Raw genomic sequence first — 22,282 nt, forward strand, 5'->3', positions numbered from 1 at the left:
GTTCCTTTCCTTTCCTTTCCTTCCTCCCTCCTGACCGCCCAGTGCTCGGCCACCGCCCCAGGGTTGCGCAGCCCGCCGGGGTATCCCCCTGTTCGGCATCTGGAACCTCAGGTTCTCCTTCCCCGGGTCTGGTAGTGCGCGGGGTCCCCGGGGGGACACCTCCCCTCCACTGCAACCGCGTGCTCCTTTGTGCGGCCGATCCGCGCGCGGGCGGCGCTGCGTCAAGGCGGAGGCGCATCGGCGCGGCCCCACGCGCACTCCCGCGCGCGGCCCCCGGGAGCGGCAGGAAGGAGGCGGCGCGCGGAGGCGGGAGGCGCAGAACCCAATAGCTGATCCCCCGGCCGCGGCGCCGCCTCCGCCATTGCTGCACGCGGGAGCGGGCGACGCGGAGCCTCGGAGCGCGCTTGGAGCCCAGACTTGCCGGAGCCGGGCGTGGGGTGAGTGCGGGTGGGGAGTGGGGCGGGCGGCCGAGCATCTCTCACGCTGAGGGCCCCGGGAGACGCGCAGGAGGCCAGCGCGGCGGGACCGGGGACGCGTACGGAAAGCCTGGGCACGGGTAGCGTTCCCTCCCTCGCCCCTCTGTGATGAGCCCGGTGCTCTGCGGGATGGAAGTCTATAAATGCCCATCAGTACACAGCCTGGAGATTCTGATGGGCTGCGATCGCCGCGTCCCTGCCACCTCTCTCGGGAGACCAGGCGGGGAGAGCGGGTGGGTGTGCGAGTCCTCCTGGCTGTGCCCCGCCCCACCCCGGCTGCCGCTCGCCCTGACCCCCACCGGGTCCTCCCTCCGCAGGCCGCAGCCTCGTGTCTTTCGCAACCATGGTGAAGTTGGGGAACAATTTCGCAGAGAAGGGCACCAAGCAGCCTCTCCTGGAGGATGGCTTCGACACCATTCCCTTGATGACGCCCCTCGATGTCAACCAGCTGCAGTTCCCACCCCCGGATAAGGTATGAGCCCCCAATATTCCCGCGCTGCTGGGTGTGCACCCCTAAATCTTCGGCTGCAACCGAAACAAAAGAAACGCCTTGTGCGCGTCGGGGATGAGAGGTGGGGGCGGGCTCAGCCAAGACGAGGAAGACAGGGTGAGCACCATATACCCTCATGATTCTGATTCTGGGTTGGGTGATGCTGGAGACCCCCTGCCTTAGATGACACTTTCGTCTTGGCAGGATTCCTTAGTGAAAGACCCCCTCTTGATTTGGGGGAGTCTAATGAGGAGCGATTCATTTTGGTACAAAAGCCTGGGGGGTCAGGGGTGAGCTGGTCCTTAAGCCTTTTTGGGGTGGTGCGGTTTCGGCTCCACTTGCCTTACTGGGTGTGTGCTCAGGAATAGAGCCCCTTTCCTCTTTGTTCCTTTTGTAAAATCTCCAGACCTGAGCTCCGGCTCACCAAGCTAGTGTAACCAGGACCGTCTTTACCGTGGCGCCTTTCCCCCCCCCCCCCCTGACTTAAAGACTCCCCTCTTGAGCACTACATCCAGTGGGATATCATTGCTCCATAAAGATTCTTTCAAGCCATAACCTTTAAAAACACATTCTGTCCTTAAAGTCGAAGATGGCATTGCAACACGCGAATGTAAAACCACACACCCTGCATCTCCAGTCCCTCCACACAAAGGAGCTTGCTCACTGTTCCCACATGCTTTTCTATTTATTGTCTCAGTTCCGGGCTCTGCATTCACTGGGCCCTAGTAGAACGGGGTGTAGGAGGGATCTGCCATGGGTCTTCTTGCATCCCCAAACTTAGCTTCCCAAACTGATATTGTCCCCTTAATTCTACAGTCTAGGTTTTTTGGGGGGGCAGGGGAGCAGGCAAGGGGCGGGTTGCATGTGTTTTCATTTTGAGAAGGGGCAACCAGCTGGTCATAGGGGTGCACTTCACACCATAGCTGTTGACACAGCTCTAGGAGGAGCAGGGCTGTTGAGTGGTCTCCACACTATGGTGGGTGTCCCAGTTGGGTCCTGAGTACCCCTACCCCTCCTGCCTTGATACAGCCAGCCAAGGAGCACCAGCGGCCTGTGCCAGGAACTCTGTGTCCTGAAGCGGCACCTCTATCAGGTGATTCCCTTTACTTGGCCCAAGCCTCCTCTTTTGCCCTCAGTGTGTTCCATTCCAGAACTGCCTGGCATGGTCAGCCACAAGGAGGAGGGCTTCAGGCAGGACCCACATTCTGCCAACTGCCCTGTTGCTCGGGATTGGGCGAGGTGACTCTGTGAGGTACTGAGTCTCTTCTCTCTAGGGGTAACTGATAGGGATGCTTCAGAAAAGGGTATTCCTGTGGGAACAGGTCCTTGAGCTAGAAGGCTTCCAAAGTCGCAGAGGAGGAGACAGATTCTCAGAGTTCACCTAATGCACCCAAGGTCATGGTGCTGAAGGTCACTGGCCTCCGGGGTATGGAAGTTTCTAGCCTCCTTACTTAGTCCACTCTGCTACAGTTGGACACCTCTCATAGTGGGACAAAATTCAGGGAGGTGGGGGATGTGACTTCTGCATACCAGAAAATGCCCTAGTGCGGAGGGCTGCCAGTCCCATCAGGAGGAGCCTTGCCTGACATCGGTTAGGTACACTTGCCACCCGAGACCCTGTTCTGTGCACTTCATAGGTTGAACTTCAACATGCCAGTGTTGCTGCACGGCAACCACCATCAGTGCCCTCGTTTGACAGACTTAGCAATGAAGACCGAGAGATTTAAAAGGCCTCTCCAAGGTCACCTGTCAGCCAGTAGTAGATGCAGATTGAATTCAGGTGGCCTAGATGTCCTCATACTCACAGTTCTGGATGACATAGCCTCATGCCCTCCAGGTTGTGGCTAAGATATGAAAAAGCCTCCAGTATGTGGAGTGGTCCAGATGTGTGCTCAAGGTCACAAGGCTACAAGGGTGCAAGTGGGCTGTGAGGATGGAAGGGCGGTGCTCAGTGCAGCCGAGGGAAGGTAATGCCTTCAAGGGGTGCACGCCCCTCCCCTCTGTCTGCTTCAGGAGAGTGGCATGCCAGGAGTGAAACCTGACAGAACGGGCTGACGCTCAGGGCTCCCTGGCTCAATGCCAGGCACAGGCCACTTTCTCCACCATGACCTCTCTTGAGGCTGGCTCCACAGGTCAGGGCTGGAATGGAGAGTTCTCCAGTCACTTGCCTGGGGCCTGTCCTGAGTCGCTCAGTTCCCTTCATCCCACTGTCAGGGCAAGTGAGTGTCTCCCAGTCCGTGGAAACAACGAAAGACAGACTCTCTCTAGGAGAAGTGTGTGGGGGTTAGTTCTCTCCTGTCCCATAGCCATTGCTGGGCACCTGCTCTGGGGAATGAGTTTGGGGATTAGAGGTGAGTACCTCCTTGACCTCACTCTCCCTATCCAAGGGAATCAGAGAGGCAATGAATCCCTGACAGAGATAGGACCGGGGAGCCAAGATAAGAATGTCCCTGTGGGATGCAGCGTGAGGTCCCCAGTAGAGATGAAGTTGCTAAGGCTTCAGGGAAGTCTGTACGGAGCAGATGAATGGGTTTCTAGGTTCACAGGAGAGAGTGGAGGGGAAGGAAGGGAGACCTTTCAGTGTTGTGCATCCAAGAGGCTCCCCAGATCAGTTTATTCCCAGTCCCTAGTTCTTGGGTGCTAGCCTGTTGTATTCAGGTCTTTTTCAGTGACACATGCGCCCAGCAGGTAGGCAGCATAGAAAAGCCAGTAGGAAAGTAGAGGTGTCCTCCCCACTGGATCAGGGCTCTGCTGCCATGGGTACTTGGTCTGCCAGCCACTAGTCCTGTGGCCTTGTCCAGTGAGCATCACGCCTCGGTTCCCCGATTCTGTACTTTTCCTGGGACTGCCATAGGGCCATGCATAGGCAGTGCATCTGAAAGTGCCTGCGTGGCATTCTCAATGGAAGCTGCTCTCGCTGCCTAGACGAATGGTGGGTACCTCGGAATGTGACAGTCCCAGGCTCACCTGCTCAGGGCAGATGTGTCTGAGCACACCTGGCTTCTCACTGACCATGTGCCTCTCTGTTTCCTGGCCAAGGTTGTTGTGAAAACTAAGACTGAATATGAACCTGACCGCAAGAAGGGGAAAGCGCGTCCTCCCAAGATAGCTGAGTTCACTGTCAGCATCACCGAGGGGGTCACCGAGAGGTTTAAGGTGAGTGGTTGCAGGCTGAGCTGCCATCTTTAGGTCAGGAGGCACCTGCCAGGCTACACAGAGGTCTTTTTAGAGGGACAGGAATGGGATGTGATTCCACTTATCCAGGCTGTGCAAGCCCAACAGCTTCTGGCTCCCGACCTGGAGGCTCTCCGTGTAGTTCCCCCTCCTTTTTTCTTTGCTTCATCCTCCAAAATAACCACACACCATTTATTTTTATAACAGGGAAAATCCATCCGTGAACTTCCCTTTAGGCAAAGGCAATAAACATGAACAGACATTTACCAAACATCAAAATATTTGCCTGACCATTTCAGGAAGGAAGCAGACACCCTAAGGCGCTTATACCCATCCAGGCAGGCATCTGTGTCATGCCCCCTTGACCCTCCGGCGCCTGTGCAGGCTCCCCTCTCCCACTTCCCACCTCTCGAGAATGGGGAGGGGGCTGCAGGCTCATTGGTCCCAGCTTTCTTGGAGCTGTGACCAGAGTCTGCTTGGCTGCAAAGCCCATGTGATCAACCTCCAATCTTTCTTTACTTCTTCTGGCCACGGCTGTTGAAAGGGGTGGAGTTCCAGTGAGCCCTGGTGGGAGGAGCCTTCCTCGCAGCAATGGTGTGTGTCCTCTAACTTGGTATCTGCTGAAGAACAAGCTGGGCTGTTGGTATTCTGGAAGCCCCACTCTTCAGGAAGAATGTAGGAGAAAGTAAAATCGTGGCCAATGGGCCCTTAGTTGGAAGAAGACATCCTCAAGATCTTGAATAGTGGTCCTGGATGGATGGATGGATGGATGGATGGATGGATGGATGGATGGATCTCCTCACTGGGATGTGTGAGCAATCTATTCATGGGTGTGGAGGCACATACCCACCCACTCTTGGCACATGGCAGATCATCTGTATTATCTCCTGTTTGGTTCTTGGGTGATCATGGGAACTGTAGAAGACGGACTTGGGCACCAGCCCCAGTTCATAGCTGCAAGGAATCGAGAAGAACCGAGTGTCTTCAAGGAGTATTGAGTACAAATCCCTTCTGCCTGGGGCAATGGGTTCCATGAATGTCACTATCCTCTGTGTCTCTAGTGTTTGCTTATGGAAGCTCATCTGACCCTCCCAGCTTCCTTCCTCTTTCTTGCTAGTAACAGGTACTGCTTTCGAGATAGGGGCATGGGATGAAAAGGTACAGAGGTCTGTTTCTGCATCTCTGTGGGCATGGAAGGGTGTCGGGTATGCTGACCTGCTCTTCCTGGTTCAGGGGTTGGCTGTTAACATGTTTGAGGTCCATGGCCAGTATTAAGATGGATTAACTTGAGGTCAGCGTCTCTGTTCCACTCTGGGATCAGCATGATTGTCCTCTGTTGCCCATCAGCATCATGGGTACTTGAGATCAGGTGCAAGATCTGACATGAATGTCAAAGTGACGCTGTCTGAATGCCATCTAGCCTGAACGTGGCCTGGTTTCTCATGTCTGATTGGACTTTTGTCCCCGTCACCAGATTAGGTCAGTGAGTAGTGTGGTACCCGATATCTTCTCCATCTGTAGAATGTCTCTGTGTGCCAGGCTCTGTCCCCTCTGGTGTTGTTGGTTTGTGTTTTTCTCACATGCTCGCCTGAGGCAGGTCCCTAGGTCCCTTGCCTAAGGCACAGGTGACGCACATTTGGCCCCAGGGCCCTAGGCAGTCATGCTGGGCCTCTGTGTGGTTACCTGGTTTCTGTTGCCCAGAACCTTGGGGCTCAGAAGATCCAGGAAGACCTCAGGCACTCTCTGCTGTCTCAGTGGGGTGGCTGCTGGTGCGAGGAGGCTTGCCTCACCTCTCTTGCTATCTCCGGGTGTTTGGGAAGATATTGGATACAGATGGGACCCACTCGAGCATTGCTCTGTGCTGCAGTCTTGCCCAGTCTCATGCGACTGTCAAGTGTTTCCCTAAGCCTAGCTTCTGTAGCTCCTTTAGGGCTCACCCCAGGATGGCTGGGAACCCCCTCATCTCTGGTTCTAAAACCAGCACCTCCATTATGAACGCCCGTGATTTGAGCTCCAACCCTAGGCCGGAATCTGTCCCTCTCTCGTCTTCCCCACTGAGGCTCCCAGAGATGAGGTTACCCCAAGTCCCTGCTGCCCTCTGCCAGGAGGTGGCACTTCCAGAAGCAAGCTTTTTTTTAAAATCTTGTTGGGTTCACAAATGCTTCAGGGAGTAGGGTGCCATAGTTCTCTCGGGAAGCCTGCTCTTGGGTTGTGGCGTTAAGAGGCTGTGATTTTGCAAAGGACATCTCACCACACCCCTTTCTTCTGCTGATTCCAACCCTGCCCCAGGTTGGCACCATTGCTGCCTTGTTTCCCATGGAACCCAGGTCCCCCTCCTGCTCCAGCAGCTGAGTCAGATGGCACCCCTGATAGTGGCCCTTCTCTCTCACTTCTGTGTCCTTCTAGCCCCACCCCCTAGCTGTCCTCTTTTAAGAAGCTGGGCTAGCCTACCCCTCTCTCTGGGCATGGGTCCTGTGATTTGATATCCCAAGCAGGTACTGAAGAGTGGTCTCCTGAAGCAAAGGCCTTTTGATCTGGCTCATGACTCTGAAAAGGAAACCAGGCCATAGGAGCCCCCTGAGACATGCCTATTGGCCAAAAATGAAGGCGTGGGGCCTGTGTGTGCAGACAGCACTCATGAGCGGCCCAGGCTGGCACCGCCAGAGTCCTCGATACCACCTCTCTGGCGCTTACCGCCTTCTCAGGAGGAACTGGCTAAGTAAGTGACTCACTCATCCATCACTCTGGTGGACTCCTGTGGAGGGGCCCTGGCACAGTTTCCAGGGTGTCCCTGTGGGCTCCTTAACAGCGGGCAGCTCTCCGGATCGAGCCTTCTTACTGGGTCAGGGATGGGGCTGTGCTCACTTGACAGCTGTCACAGGGTCCGCGGATGACCAGTCAGGAAACGGCTGAAGCAGGGTGGCATCTCTTTGAGGAGGCTGAGGTAAGCAGCCTTCTGGGGGGGGGGGGCACTGAGGGCTGACCCTTGCTTTTGTCAGATCCGAGATGCTTAGGAACCAGAAAATGTTAGTTTCTTCCATGTATCTGGGAGTTGCACCCGGGCGACATGCATTTTTGCCGGCTCTGCGATCGGATTACTGTCTCCCGAGGGTCTGAGCTTTTCTTGATCATTCATGGCCTGATACAGTGGCAGAGACATCTGGAGGACTGGTGCCCTTTGGAAATGCTAAGTATCCACCCTTCTGGGAAGTTCTCTTGGTCTGCGTTCCTGAGTGCACACATACAAATAGGTCATGTGACTTCTGCGCACACCATCAGCCGGCTAAAGCCTTCGGGGTCTTTTCTGAATATGGAGGTTTGGGGGAAAAGACAGTCTGTCTGGAATCAGGGACACACCCCCTGACCCTCCCACCAGGGATTAGTCACAGTGGTAGGAACAGCACACCATTCTGATGGGGGTCTGGCTCTTTTCCTCTGCATGTGTGCAAACCCAGGGAGGGAGAGTCTGCCTTTTAAAACCCTGAAGCCACAGACAAGTCGTGTGCACCTGGGAGCCTCTTTGTCCTTTATTTGTATTGTTAAGGTGTGCCCATCGCTCTTAACTTCTGAGGGCACCCTTGAAACCAAGTGTCTTTTTGGATATTACATTGTGGTTATCACTGGAGGATTAATCTCTTGGCTGCGAGGTTGCTAGGTAACAGCTGGTGTTGTGGCGAGGGGAGGGGAGGCTTTGTAAGATTGCTACACAGGGATAGCAGGATGAATCACCCTGTGGCAGCCAAAAGCCTAGGCTTTCAATGACGCTCGAGTCAACGGGAAAAGCAGCCATTTAATTCATCAGAGGTGTTTTTACACTGAGAGTAAAATGTAGGCTAAGATGTTGCTCAAGTGAACTAAACCTAAACATTAAAACAAAACAAAACCCTGTGCCTTCCCACTTACTTCTTCGGGCAGTGTGTGATGGGCTGCTGGGTCTGCTTCCTAATGTCCAGGAAGACATATGCTCCACAATGAGGCAGGCTCAGGGAGGATTCTGCCAGGGTTCTCTTCGGCTCCTTATGCTTTGTGGCTTCAGGGTGGAGAGGGCTGACTGGGGTCACACGCCCCCTCTGTTTAAGGGTTTTGTGATGGAGCCACACCCCTCCCTGGTACCACCACCACTCTAGCCTTGAGAAGTTCTAAGGCCAGCCTTGCACATGGCCTCCTTTGAAGGTCAGTGGAGAGCTGGGAGGATATCTTAGCAGAGGCCACTTAAGGATGGTCCTCAACGCTGGCAGTCGATGCTGCAGTGGATGTGTCCCTTGGCATGCTCTCGCAGATGATGCTGTGGGTGGTTTGTTTCTCTCTCGCGCGCATCCTTAATGACCTTGAGCTTCCTGTGTGCCTGCTATCCACACTCTCTAATAATCCCCATGGCAGGTTCTAAGTCACACCTATTAACTGTTTACGAATGGTGATGCAATTTTCCTGCATCCAATAGGGCATGTATGGGGGTCTTGGTTTATGGTGGCAATGGAGACCTTGGGAACTTGTTTAAGTACCCTGGTGACTTGCAGCTGGGGCCACCCACATCTGCAGCTGCAGAACCTGCAGATTCTGGGCCCAGCTATGGAGTAAGGGCTTCATCCCAGCTTAGGTAAGACATAGGTTGAATCACCTTGGGGTATGTGTCTGTGTTCTCTTCTGTGTAGTACCTAAAATATTTAGCTCTGTAAACACTTGGAGGTTTCAGGATTCAGTTTCTGAGAGTTTTTTTCCCCTTTCCTGTACTGCATTAGTCAGCAAAAGGCTCCTTTCCTCCCTCCCCCTCCTCCTGAGGGATGGAAGACGGAGACAGTAAGTGACCTAGCTCCATCGACCTGCTCGGCGGCCTGGGGCCTTCGTGAGCCTTGTTTTCCTTGCCCTTGGTGGCAGCATCAGACCACTAACCTTGCTATCCTCATTAAGGGGTAGTCCCAAGGTCGGTCTGTGATGGCGAAGGCAGGACTCACATCTTAGGACACTGACCCTGTGGGTGGGCTAGGCATGGCTCTGCTGGGATTCTGCTGGCTCCTGCCTAGTGAGAAGAGCCGTGACAACAGGGCAGCAGTCAGGGCCTTGCATGCGTAAACTCTTGCACTCTGGTAAAGGCTAAGTGAGCAATGATGCCAAACAGTAATTGGCAACCAAGCTCAGTCTAAGCACCAAGAATGCCCCTTTCCTGCCCCACTGAGGGCACCTTGAGCGCCCTCTTCTCACTGGGTCACACCCTTTGAGTCTGCCCAAGTCAGAGCATCCCTGGGTGAGACTGGGGAGGTGAGGGGGCTCAGGATGTGACCCCAATGTGGAGAGGGGTTGCAGGGTGGGACCCCAGTGAGGGCAGGGGGTTCAGGGTGTGACCCCAGTGAGGGGAGGAAGTTCAGAGTGTGACCCCAATGAGGGGAGGGGGCTCAGGGTGTGTGTGACCCCAGTGAGGGGAGGGAGTTCGGGGTATGACCCCAGTGAGGGGAGGGCGTTAAGGATGTGACCCCAATGAGGAGAGGGGGCTCAGGGTGTGCGCGACCCCAATGAGGGGAGGAGGCTCAGAGTGAAATCCCAATGAGGTGAGGAGGATACGGGGGCTCAGGGTGTGACCCCAGACTCTTGCCTTCCTCCTCTGGCCCATTAAAAAAAGTGGCAAAATACATATTAAAAACTCACCATTTCAAAGTACAGTGTAGTGATATTAACAGTCACCAAGTTGCCCACTGCCCCACTGTCTAGAACATCTTATCATCTCAGAAGCTGACCCCGATACATCAAGCAGCGAGTCCCCCGTCCCCAGAGCCCCCAGAAGCCTCTGATCTATTTTCCAGCTCTGTAGTGTGCGTCTTTTGGACACATCACAGAACAGATACACGGTGGCACCTTTCCTGTCTGCCTTTTGCTCAGCACCACGCCGTCCAGGTTCGTCTGCTGCAGCACGTGTTGGCATACTTCATTCCTTTTGAAGGCCAAGTGACCGTCTGTTGTGTGGACACCCCACACTTTCTGCATCCACTCAGCCACTTTTGGACTCTATCTTTTGGCAGTTGTACAGTGTTTCTTTGTATCAACTTTTGTTGGAAGACCCGTTTTTCTTTTCTTGGAGGTACATGCCCAGCAGTAGGATTGCTGGTTGCCATGATCAGTTTTGTGTTTTATGTGTTGTGGAACTGCCACTGTTTCCCGTGTCAGGGCCACCGCTTTTCCTTGCTGTATCAGCAATGCTCAGGGCTCCAGTGTTGCCTCTGGGCCCCACCAGCACTTGGTACAGCCATTGCCGTGGGTGTGACGGGACATCTCCTTGTGGCATGATTGCATTTTCCTGATGCCTAGCCACACTGACCTGCCTCCTGGGAACTTGCCACACAAGGACTTGTCTAAACTCTAGCTCCTTGGTGTGTCAATGGAGAGCCCGGTCAGCTGGCTCATGGCCTCACTCCTGCCCGGTTCTGACAGGGCCGTCCTCTCTGATCTTCACCTCTCTTCTCTCACCTCCCAGTGAACTCTTTATCCCTTGAGAGCGATGCTCCTCCAGGAGGTCTCCAAAGTGATCAGAGCTGCCTCTGTCCTGCCTCTCGGCAGCACTTCTTCTTTGCCTGTTCTGAGTTGACACCAGGGTGATGCTGTAGAAGTGCATGGCTGCTCGGCCGACTCTTGAGATGGAGCCACTTTGGGTGGCTAATGTCAGGTCCCCTGAGAAGCTTCCCTTATGACTTGGGATTCCTAAGATGGGAGAAGGTAGGAGCACTTGAAGCACTGTGGGCTCATGGGCCCCTCCATAAAGAAAAGAAAATGGTGACAGGCCTGGTCTGAAAACAAGCCTAGTCAGTCTGTTATACACTCCTGTTAAATCATTTCTCCCTTTGATATGACACACACTTGTCTGATTGGAAACGAAACAATAGGTGGCCCCCATGGCAAGGCCTGCAATTCCAGTCAGTTGTGAGGCTGAGGCAGGAGGATTGCCAGTTCATGGCCAGCCTGGGCAACTTAATGAGGCCTTGTCTCCAAATAAAAAATGGACCCAGGCACTATGTCCCCTGGGAGAGATATGGCCCAGAGGGCAGCTCTTTGTGAGTCAACTTAATTCTCGTCAAAGGACTTTCTGGGATTTGTTCCTGGCTCCAGAGAAGGGTGGGAGTCACCCTGTCCGGAAGCCTGTGGCTCTCTCGGCCTACCCAGGTCACAAAGGGAAAAGCTGCACTGGGTACAGCTCCATCCTGTGTGAGAATATTAATAAAACCAGAATGCCTGGAACCCCGCAAGCCATATTCATGCTGTGCCTGGGGTTTGCTCTAGGTGCCAGAGGCTTAGGTGCCAAGGCAGGCTGTGTATGAGCCTGCCCTGTGGTGGGGCTCCAGGGCATCTGTGCCAGCCTGCCCTGTGGTGGGGCTCCAGGGCACCTCTGTCAGCCTGCCCTGTGGTGGGGCTCCAGGGCATCCGTGCCAGCCTGCCGGGTGGTGCACCTTCCTTGCTCCAGTGAGGCAGAACTTCATAAAGGAAAGGGTCTAGTGAGATCGAGCTGCTCACTCATGGCAGCTAGGACATTGAGAGAAGGGGGACAGGAGAGGAGAGGGGGAGGGGAAGGGGACAGGGACAAAATGCTCCTTCAAAGCACCCTCCAGTGCTCACTTGTCCTAACCAGGCCCACCTCCTAATAGCCTATTAGCTATGAACTTGCCCGTGGAGTAGCTCATGGATGAAGTTGGCACCCTTGCAGTCGTCCATTCTCCTCGGTAGTTCTGCCAGCTGGTGACCAACTTCAGCACTAAACCTTTTAGGGGAACACTTTGATGTTCAAAGCTACATGGCAGCCCAGTAGCCTCAGGTTACGGGGATTCTGCCCATAAGTGGGATCCTCTGTTAGTGCCTGTGACATCCACCTGGGCAGCATTCAGCGGTTCTGATGTTCAGCTCCCACTTCTGATATTTGCTCTCACTGCTCTGGATGAGGCTCCTGTGGTGTTAACACACAGCCACAGCTGAGTCCGTTTTTGTCTGGTCTGGGTCATCATCATGAGATTCTTCCATTTCTCTTCTTTCATGGCCCCTTCCTGGTGCCTAGCTCCTCTGGTGTCCTGATGACCCAAATGAAGGTGCTCCCTCTTTGACATCCGGGCCTTTGTCACGAGCCAAGTGTGACATGGTTTTCCAGCTTCTGCATGGAGGCTGCAGTATGAGGTTAAAGGCCTGGTGTGCCCACTGTGTGCCTGACTGTGATCCCCTGCAGACCATAAACATCAGCATGGAGCTGGAACCCCCCCTTTTCCTAGATGAGACTGAGAATCACAAGGTGCCCTTCTGGGACCATCTTCCTTCCTGCGCCTGCTGTGCAGGGCTGGCTCACCTGTGCCCGCAGGTCCCTCTGTCCTGCAGTTGATTGGAGGATGAATGGAGGGAGGTCTAACTCTCCTGGAGGCAGAGTATCTGCTCGTCCTTGTAGAGAAAGCCTCAAGGAGACTGCCCAAACCTGGAGGAATTGCAGACGTCTGACTCAGTAATTTTGTTCCGTGTTCTAGAATATTACCAACTGTCTCATGGGTATGTATATGTGGGTGAGGGGAGGTCATGAAGGTCTCCAAACTGGGACACACCGTATTCTCCTGGAGTTAGGAAGGAGCTCCTGTTTGGTTATTTGATGCCTGCCTGTACAGCTGGGATCCAGAACAAGGCAGGGCCATTCCAGACCCTTCCTGGGCCCCAGAGACGGGCCAGGGCTTTGAAGGGTGGCAAGATGAGAAGACATAGCCTGAGTGCTGGGTCGGGCTGGGGTACCTGCAGAGCAAGTGTGTGGTCTTCAAGGGAGGTGAGCCAGGCCTGTGCTGCCTGAACAAAGCAGCACGAAGTGGGGGAACCTCAGAAGCATGCTCTCAGGCATGAGAAGTCCGAACTTAAAGTGTGTGTGTGTGTGTGTGTGTGTGGTGCACACCACCTCTGAGCCCTGGTGTGTTGCGGAGTTATTGCCATCTCTAAAGCTGTTTGCAAGGCTAGAGAGGCCCTATTCCAGCTGCCATCTGCACGCGGTGTTCCCGCTAGTGAGCGTCTCTGCCTTGGTTCCTTTTCTTATAAGAACACTGGTCAGACTTGACAAGTGCCCATGCTAATGACCTCATCTTAATGCAACCTCATTTCCAAATGAGGCCCCAGCCTCAGACACTTGTGCTGGACACACCTCTGGGGCTGGGAGCGCGTTCCCGGACACTCTGTCTTCTCATTTTCTTAATACCTTTAAGGCGCACACATACACACTGTGGCACCACTGTGTCACAGCACTTGTGTGGAGGCCAAAGGACAACTTCCAGGAGTCACTTTCTCCCACGGGGGTCCTGGCGTTGAACTCAGGCCGTCAGGTTTGGTGGCCAGCACCCTGACCCCTGGGACCATCTTGCCACCCCAACATATTTTATTTTGAGGCAGGATCTCAAGATGCCCAGACTGGCTTTGAATTTGCTGTGCAGCTGGGAATGACCTTGAACTTCTGCACCTCCTGAAGTGCCTGGGTCACAGTTGCGCTGCACCTCCAGGGCTCATCCCTGTGGGAGGAGAGACGTGTGGCTGGGGTCCCGGCAGGCTCGATTCCTGGGTGAGGCGGTCTGGGCTGAGATCCTGCTCTGCCATCTGTGGGACCCTGAGAAAGCCAGGAAGATGGACAATGGTTCTAAGAGCAGCAGCCAGAGTCTCACAGCCTTGGTGTCCAGTGTTTAGACAGGTTGTCTCTCCTGGACCCTCCCACAGCCCTGGCAGTGGCCTCTCTGGACCTAGCACTGCCAGGGAAGGTGGCTGTCACTGGCAGCCTGGATGTTACTCCTTTTTCCTGTACATTAGCTTCCTTCTTCATCAAGGTCCATACTCACCTCACAGGGCCAGAAGTTTATGTGCTTGCTGTGCGGTAGCTGCCATCAGACCCTTGCCAGTCTTATCCCCATGGGTGCCTTGAGCCCCGAGACTGCGGGGTTCACTCCTGAATCAGGCATGAGCTCTGTGCACAGGTTCTTCAGATGGATTGGTGACAGCTCCAGTGCGGGGTCACCTACGCTGTCCTGAGTGGGGGACAGTTCCTGGCTGCTGGGGTAGGAGGCAGGAAGCCAGCAATGTCCAGACTGGTATCCATGATACCTGGCCCCCATGCTGGCTCCTGGGGTATGTCCAGGGATCCCGAACCCTTCAGCATGTGTCTTCACCTCACCCCTCTGTCACCTCAAGACATTTGTCCCCACCACATTCCTCAGCAGCCAGGTGGGCATCTCAAGGTCCAAATATAGCAGCCTCTGTGGTGTGGGACCACTGTTGCTTGTACATCTGTGAGTCCTGCATCACCTACACTGTTGAAGCTTTGTGCCTACCCAGCGCTGGGCATTCTAGTGTGTAGCTTACGCCGGAAGGAAACCCAAACATAATTTCTGTCCTCTGAACACCGTAGAGAGCAGAGATGAGGAAAGAGCTCCTGTTTATATGTATGTGGTTCCAGCATGAGGTCTGAGTGGCGGTGTCCTTACACTGAGACCTGTGTCCAGAGAGGTCTGTGGAACAGCTGTTTCCTAGGTGACTAGGTACTCAGCTCTGTAAGTGGGGGGCCCTGAGTACAGCCCAGCCCCACTTCTCTGTCAAGGGTTCAAGTTGCCTGGGAGCCATGGGGCCATGACTGAGGCCTTCTTGTGGCAGTGCCCAGAGCTTTCCTTGTAGCCTGGACTACTAGAAACACGTGAAGATGACATGCCGATGTGCTGGGAAGTTAAAGCCATACAGAATGTCCAAGAAAAGGTTATCCCCACGGGTGCACACGCCTTTGCATTGTGACTGCTTCTGCCGGTCAGTCAGCTGTTCGCCTGGCCCCAAGGTGTTCCTCGCCTCTTCCCACAGGTCTCTGTGCTGGTTCTCTTTGCTCTGGCCTTCCTCACCTGTGTCGTCTTCCTGGTCGTCTACAAAGTGTACAAGTACGACCGCTCCTGCCCTGATGGCTTTGTCTTGAAGGTAAGGCCGTAGCCCCCAGGGCATGCCCTTTGCACCTCTTCCCTCCCCAATCCCAGGACCCTACAGCAGTAGGGCCTTGGCTGTGCACCCACAATGTGTGTGTGTGTGGGTCCTTGCTGAAGGCTATACCTGTGGAGCCCGGAAAGAGGGTCACTGGGAAGGAAACCCCTGGCTTATCCCTTGGGGCAGAAAATGCCAGCTGACACTTCCCTCCAGTACCTGGTGGGGGATAGGGGACAGTGACCAAGAGAAAGGTTGTGCCCTAAGCCACACAGAGGGGCTCTCCTGCCTGCAGGTTCCACTGCAGAAGCCGTGTTGGCATCTGGGCTTTATGCACACATGGGAATGTTCTCTCTGCTTCAACGCCTCCTTCCCACGAGCCTGCTGTTGACACAGATGCGTTTTACACAGGACAGAGGACTAAGGAAGCAAAGCTGAGGGCGGGGAGATGGGTGGAGGTAGGACATGGAGCAGAGCAGAGGCGCAGCCCACTCACTCGCCCCAGGCTCCCCGTCCCTCTCACTGGTGTCTGGTTCTGAACTTTGCAGCTGACAGAAAACGGTTCTGGGCAGGATTCGGCACTGCTGCAGTGGAGACAGAGCAGGCACTGAGCGTGTGTGCTAGCACAAAGGGCTCCTGGATCTTTGCTGGATGGATGGGTCTGGGTTTCGCTGAGGTGAAGTTTCAGTTCCCTGGCAGAGCAAGTTAAAAGAGCTGAGATTTGACATGTTCCAGCCAGGACCTTATCCTCCTTTTACTCCACGAGGTCCTCCAGGGCTTCTGACTTTCAGCCCCTCCCTCCTTCTGCAGCGATTGGTAGGATACCTGCCACGTTAGCCGGCTCTGGCCGCTCAGGGTGCTAGGCCACAGCCAGGAGCCACTGACGCAAAGACTGCTTTCCTGAAGCCCTTCTGCCATGTATACACTGAGTGAGGAGGGCTTGGCATGGAGTATGGGGTCTGCCCTTTCTAGAAGGTGGTTCATACTGGGGCAGCTTCTGACGCATGGGACAGAGCAGGAGAGAACAGCAGGTAGACTGGGATGTGCTTGGTGGGAGAGTGGCCAACGTACAGCTAGATTGTACCCTGCTCAGCACCCCGATTGCCTAGCAAAGACCCCAGAAAAAGATGGTGTGGTGAGGATGGTCTCTTGGGTCACCTGGAGGTTGGGAGAGGCAGGCAGGGGCTGATGGAAGAGTTTGCCACAGTGGGGCAGGGAAGAAAGGGTCTGGATGGCAGATACAATGTGAGAGGCAGACCAGTATGGCAGTGGATGGACAGGAAGATTGAATTAAGAAGGCAAGGAGGGACAAAGTGGGAGGACCTGGCCCAAAGCTGAGTGACTCAGAGGCTGGGATCACAGGGAGCAGTGGTGCCTCTGTGGGGAACAGGATGGGCAGGAGACAGCTCCCTACTGCAACCCATTGTTCACAGATGACAGGCTGGCACTCTACTGGCCACAGATCTGTCCTGGGTTTCCTGTCTGGTCTGCCCCATTGTCTCTGGTCTGGGGCAGGTCCCTGCCCAGCACAAGAGGCTAAAACTTCTGGTTCCATTCAGCAAACCTAAATGCTGTGGGAGAGGCTGGTGCAGAAGGATGCTGATGAAGAAGAAGGCCGGGATCCAGGCTGACGTCAGATCAGATTCCTGGCAGTGTGGAGGGAACTCAGGATCTGTATGGATAAAAAGGCCCTACAGAGCTTGCGGTCCTCAGCCCCTTGGGGATTCAGAACTCCATAGGCAGTTCTGGAAGTGCACTACTGTGGGCTCGTACATTCTCTACCGGTGTCTTAATGTGGCTGCAGTTGGCGGCAGTCTGGGTGATACTGCTCGGAGGTGTAAGGGGCCATGCTGGGTGGGTGGGGGAGGCTTTCCTCCCTCCATGTTTAGACACACACATTCCATATCTACTTTGGGTGGAGGGATGGTCGTGAGCCACTCACCCTGGATGCACCCAGAGATCCTAGGTGGGGAGGGTGTGCCTCCTCCCTTTTACCCATGGGAAATAGGGTTCAGAGGCTCTAGGTCATGCCCTTCATTTTCTTCAACTCTTCTAGGGGCCTCTTTAAGTGTACCAGTGTACCAGCTGAGCCCTGGGAATCTGGCTGGACAGGATGCCTGGGTCGGGGGAGGGGAGGCCCTCAGAAGCCTGAATGCTATCATGAAGCCCTCTTACCACAGCCAAATGGCCCAAGCTGAGGCGTGTGTGGAGGCAGGTAAAAGACAGACGAAGCCAAGGTGGTGATGTGTGCCTTCAATCCTTGCACTCAAATGGAAGCAGCCTGGGCCATAGTGAGACCCTGTCCAAACTCCTCAGTGACCCTGGCCCAGGCCACATGACAGTCATGCTTCTTCCAAGACCCCCTCTATGTGATCTAGGCTTTGCATTTTATTTATTTGACCAAAAAAGGTATGTGAGAGTCTTTCTCCATGTGGGTACAGAGGGTACGGACTGAACATCTGTGCCCCCAGCTCCTTCTGCGGTTCTTGATAGCATCATCCCCTCAGAGGGCCTCTGGACGTCTTTGGTGGCCATGTTATATGGGAGGTGTCAGACGCCACCTGCTGTCGTCTTTCAGCAGAGTGTCTGGAGGGCAGGGCCATTTCCAGGCTGCCCTCAGATGCCTATGCCTGCGCCAAGCAGTTGCTGTTCCTGGGGGTCTGGGTCGCCTGCAAAGCTCCAGCAGGGTCCTGTGCTGTGTGCCAGACTGGACAGGAGTAATGGTGACTGCAGCCTTCCCTCCACTTCCCCAGGGACTGGGGAGGGGTATGCGTCGAGGACAGAGTGAGGGTGGTGCGGGCAAGAAGAACTTGGTCAGCCATTTCCTTCTGCAGTGTAAGGGCTTCCTTGCACCCAGCTGGGGTCAGGACACTCCAGGCTGTACTCTGGAGGGCTCTCGGAACATTTCATCTATCTTTGGCCACGCTCTGGCTTCTTTCTGAGCTGCCCCATGCCAACTTTGGTCCTTACTACAAGAGCAGCCAGGCTGTGTGGCACACCAGCCCCATTTTAAAGATGAGGGGGCTGGGGCTCTGACAAGAGCGCTTGAGATCTCAGCTGGGGCTGTGGCCTGGCGCTAAAGCCAGGCTTTGTCTGTAGCACTCAGCTTCAGCCAGTGCTCTCCCGGGAGGTGATGCACCAAGGGGATAGGGGCAGGGATAAGCACTCTCCACTGCTTTTGTGGAGCGAGCTCTCAGCGCTCCCGCGAGAGCCTGTGGGCGTTTCTAAGCCTTATACTTCAGGATCCAGGGAGCTGCTAAGGGTCTCCACAAGCAAGGGCTCGTCCTTTACAGCATCAGCCACCTCACCAGTGGCGGCAGCACTTTTGAGGAAAGGCACAAGGGATGGCAGCCTAGAAAAGAAAGCCTGGAGGCTGCAGCCGCAATTATATTTGCACAGGATCCCAAGTGCTCACTGGGCCCTGCTCTGTCGCCATGCATCCTCATCTGAGCCATTCATCACCTTCCTGTCCCCCACAGTGATGATCCGCAAGCCCTGGCTGCTGGCAGCCCTACCAGGATTCCTTACATACCACCCTCTGCCCCTCCTAGAGAGGGACCAGCAGGGAAGTTAATCAGCGCCTGTGCTTAGGCTGTGCTAGGTTCTGAGCCACCTGCTGGCCGCTCCCCGCCGTCCAGGCCCTACACCCATAGCTGGCTCTTTGCGGGAGGGGTCCTCAGGAGAGAGAGCTCACTCCTCCCCCAAGAGCAGGACCCCTCCCTCAAGTAGCTTTCAGATCTGCCCAGATGGCTGCTCTCCATGACCGCAGCCTCCTCTTCTCCATCAGCGTCCTTCATGCTCCGCCCTGTCACACTGAGCAGCAGCAGAGTAATGTCAAGTGATGCGGGATTCAGAGGGTGATACTACATTCCAGCTGTAGTGGCCTTTGGCTCAGTAAAGGATCACATACCTGGAGGCCAGGTCAATGTCTTGTCTTCCTCAGTTACCTCTCTCCTTTCTCTTTTGGAAGAGGGTCTCCCACTAAGCCTGGCAGCTTAGTGGGATTATGGGTGTGCCATCCTCTCATGCTCCCACTGTGCAGGCCAGAGCCACCCCGAGTGCTGTTATCTCCACCTCTGCGGGTTGTGAGGGGTGACAGTATGGTAGCTGCCACACCAGGAAGCATGGGTGATTAAGCCGAGTTGACCTGCACTCCTGAGGCCAAGTGTGCCAAGGCAGGGACGTAAGAGTGCTAGCTGGACCGTAGATGCCAGTGGCAGATGCTGGAAAGAGCAGGGTGGACCCACCGTCCTCAGGGTGGGGACGATAGAAAGGTCTGTTTCACACTCTTTATATCCTTGAGCTGGGTGGGGGATCAGGGATTGACACCCCGGAAGGGTGGCCCAGTGTGTGGTGGAAGATGGTGCTGATGGGAGGTCCCAGCTGGAGCTGGCCTCTCGTATTTACTTGTGTGGTCCTCACATCTGCTTCAGCGAGCCTCGTCACCTCTCTAGGTTCCACTTTTCCACCTAGAAGATGGACCGAGTGGCATGAACCTCAGTGTGAGAGAATTGGCTTGAAAAGTACAGATCTGGCTGGGTGGTGGTGGCGCACGCCTTTAATCCCAGCACTCGGGAGGCAGAGGCAGGTGGATCTCTGTGAGTTCGAGGCCAGTCTGGTCTACAAGAGCTAGTTCCAGGACAGGCTCCAAAGCTAGAGAAACCCTGTCTCGAAAAAAAAAAAAAAAAAAAAAGAAGAGATCTGGCATAGGCAAGAGGGAGTCCCCTTTCGCTGCCAGTGGATGGAAAGAAGGCTTGAGATGCACAGGATGTAAGGTTGGGTACCCAGTTGGGTTGCCCCATCAACCTGCCCTTGGCTTTCAGACTCAGGCAAAGTTCCCAGGAGCTACTTCCAAATATCTTGGGCTCCCTGTCCACTACACTGGTTGGGAATGGAGACGTCCAAGAGAATAACTCAGCCTTGTGTGTCATGGGGTGAAAACCCAGAAGGGCTCTAACAGGAGTGGGTCCTGGGCTGTGGCCTTGGCTGGGATGCCGGACTCACTCCCCAGGGAGACATTTGAAATACAGATGGACCGAGCACAGACTGCTAAGCCACTGTGGGCTGGAGATGAGTATATGGGTTTAAACCTCTCAGATACTGGGTGGTGGCCAAAGGTTCCCCCCCGACTCAACTGTGGGGTCTCAGGTTCCTACTCGAGCAGGCTTTGTGATACCAAGCTTTGGGTGGCTAGACATGAGTGACAGTGGCTTCAACCGGGTGGGAAGCTTATTGGTCTCAGAAGTCCAGATTGGAAGGCAGTGCAGGGACTCATCTGGAGCCCAGGTCCCATCTTTTCCAGCCTTGTGGCTCTTGAGGTTTTTCCTCTGGGCGGTCAGAGCTGGTTGAGAAGGGGGATGTGGACAGTGGTGGGGACACACTGTGCTTTGGGAGCTAGCCCCAAAGCTGCTTGTTACAACCACTCATATTCTCTTCGTCTGAGGTTAGTCACATAGCCTAATAGGGGCCTAGGGCAGGGTAGAGATGCTGCCATGCTAGGTGCATGGCTCAGCTCAGAGGTTAACTTGCAGGGGCCGGTTCTTTCCTCCTACCAAGCAGGTCCTGGAGACTGAACTAGTGTTGCCAGGCTTGACTGCAAGCCTCTTCACTGGCCCCCAAAGAAATCCTACCTTGGTGCTCTTCCTCTTATTTCTGGTGGATTGTCTGTAGACATGTCAAAAGTGTCCTTGCTTCTAACAGACGAGTAGCCAAGGACAATCAGCCAATTAGAGACTTGGCGAAGGGAAGCTGCCTATTACACCTATCCCGGGAGCCCAGGTGCCCACTGCAGCACAGCCAATCTTCTAGACAACTATGCTCTCGGAGGGCAGGGCCCACTCATCTGTTCATTGTTAGTGTTTATTCCTGCAAGCTCAGGGAAGAGGCTTAGAAGCTACTTCGGGGGTGGGGATATTCGCTGCAGACACACGCTGGCCATCCCTGCATCTACCATCATACCCATGGCCTCCTGTCTTACAGAACACCCAGTGCATTCCAGAAGGCTTGGAGAGCTACTACACGGAGCAAGACTCCAGTGCCCGGGAGAAATTTTACACTGTCATAAACCACTACAACCTGGCCAAGCAGAGCATCACACGCTCCGTGTCGCCATGGATGTCAGTTCTGTCAGAAGAGAAGCTGTCGGAACAGGAGACTGAAGCTGCGGAGAAGTCAGCTTAGCAAGCTGGGCGGGTTCCCTACAATGTGTCACTTGAAGGCAACAAAGGGACTTTGAGGGACATTTCATTAAATATAATTACCGATAATTTAGAGGTTACTCATTTACGGTGCAATTGCTTCTGTTTGCTAATGCTGCTTTGCAAATAAAACCTGCTGCGGACCACCCACAGGCTAAAAACAAGCACATCTCAGCATTGCTTCGAGAGCTTGATGCCACTGTCCACGCTGAGGAGTTTCATTTAGCTCCTTCACTGGGATTCACTGGATGCTGTCAAAAGATAATTTACACTAGATATGCCAGGGGTCAGGCCATCAGAGTCGTGCATTTGGTGGGTTTCTTTTTTCCTTTATGCCCCTTTGCTATCTGCAGACCTTACTCCATAGCCATATCTAAGTGATCCTGTGCTTTGCTGGCAGCAGCACTGACTGCCAGGATGCACTGTTAAGTGGCACAGAGAAAGGAAAGTGTGCGCCATGATGCAACTCTGCCAGCCCCTTGGGAGGTTCTCTTTGGTGTGTGCACTGAGCAGAGCACAAGGTTGGGGTGGGGAGGGGCTGGCTCTCGGCCAGGGGGTGCAGAACCTGTTTTCCTGGGGGTGGGGTGTCTGCTGGTGATGTGCTAGATAGGAAGAACCCCCACTGGCCCCTTTCTTTCCTGTTATGAATATGTTTGCACGTACAGCCCTGTATGCAGGTGGGTTTTGGTTTTTCATTTTATTAGCTGGGTGGGCAAAGTGAAAATGTAATTTGGGTAAGCCAGGGCTACTGTAGCTTTTAATCTGTGAACAGATGTGACTCCTGTGTTATGAGAAGGGGGCAGGATGGCTGGTGGGGGGCTGATGTGGCACCTTGCAAAGAGAATATCTGAGTCCACAATCTTTGTAAGAAAAGTATGTTTATGTTTCAATCTGAATCTTGACATTAAAGTATATGTTTACAAAATCACCAGTAGGTAAATGTGTAAGACAATTAAATAGAAAAAGCTATTCATGTTGTTTTCTTCCATGTTCTCAGAATGTGTTGTTTC

At 54.4% G+C, this 22,282-nt stretch overlaps 1 protein-coding gene across 1 annotated transcript; it reads left to right on the forward strand.

Annotated features, from left to right (window-relative positions):
- Positions 1-292: 292 nt before the first annotated feature.
- On the forward strand, positions 293-22,200 carry Nsg1 (neuronal vesicle trafficking associated 1). Its single transcript, XM_050141375.1, has 5 exons — positions 293-437; positions 794-948; positions 4,006-4,122; positions 14,965-15,075; positions 21,055-22,200. Exons 2-5 carry the CDS (start codon positions 820-822, stop codon positions 21,253-21,255), a joined length of 558 nt encoding a protein of 185 aa, XP_049997332.1. The 5' UTR covers positions 293-437; positions 794-819; the 3' UTR covers positions 21,256-22,200.
- Positions 22,201-22,282: the final 82 nt, after the last annotated feature.

This window comes from Alexandromys fortis, unplaced genomic scaffold, assembly GCF_014885135.2.
Source record: "Alexandromys fortis isolate MF-2015 unplaced genomic scaffold, M_Fortis_MF-2015_v1.1 scaffold_7, whole genome shotgun sequence".
NCBI classification, from domain to species: Eukaryota; Metazoa; Chordata; class Mammalia; order Rodentia; family Cricetidae; genus Alexandromys; species Alexandromys fortis.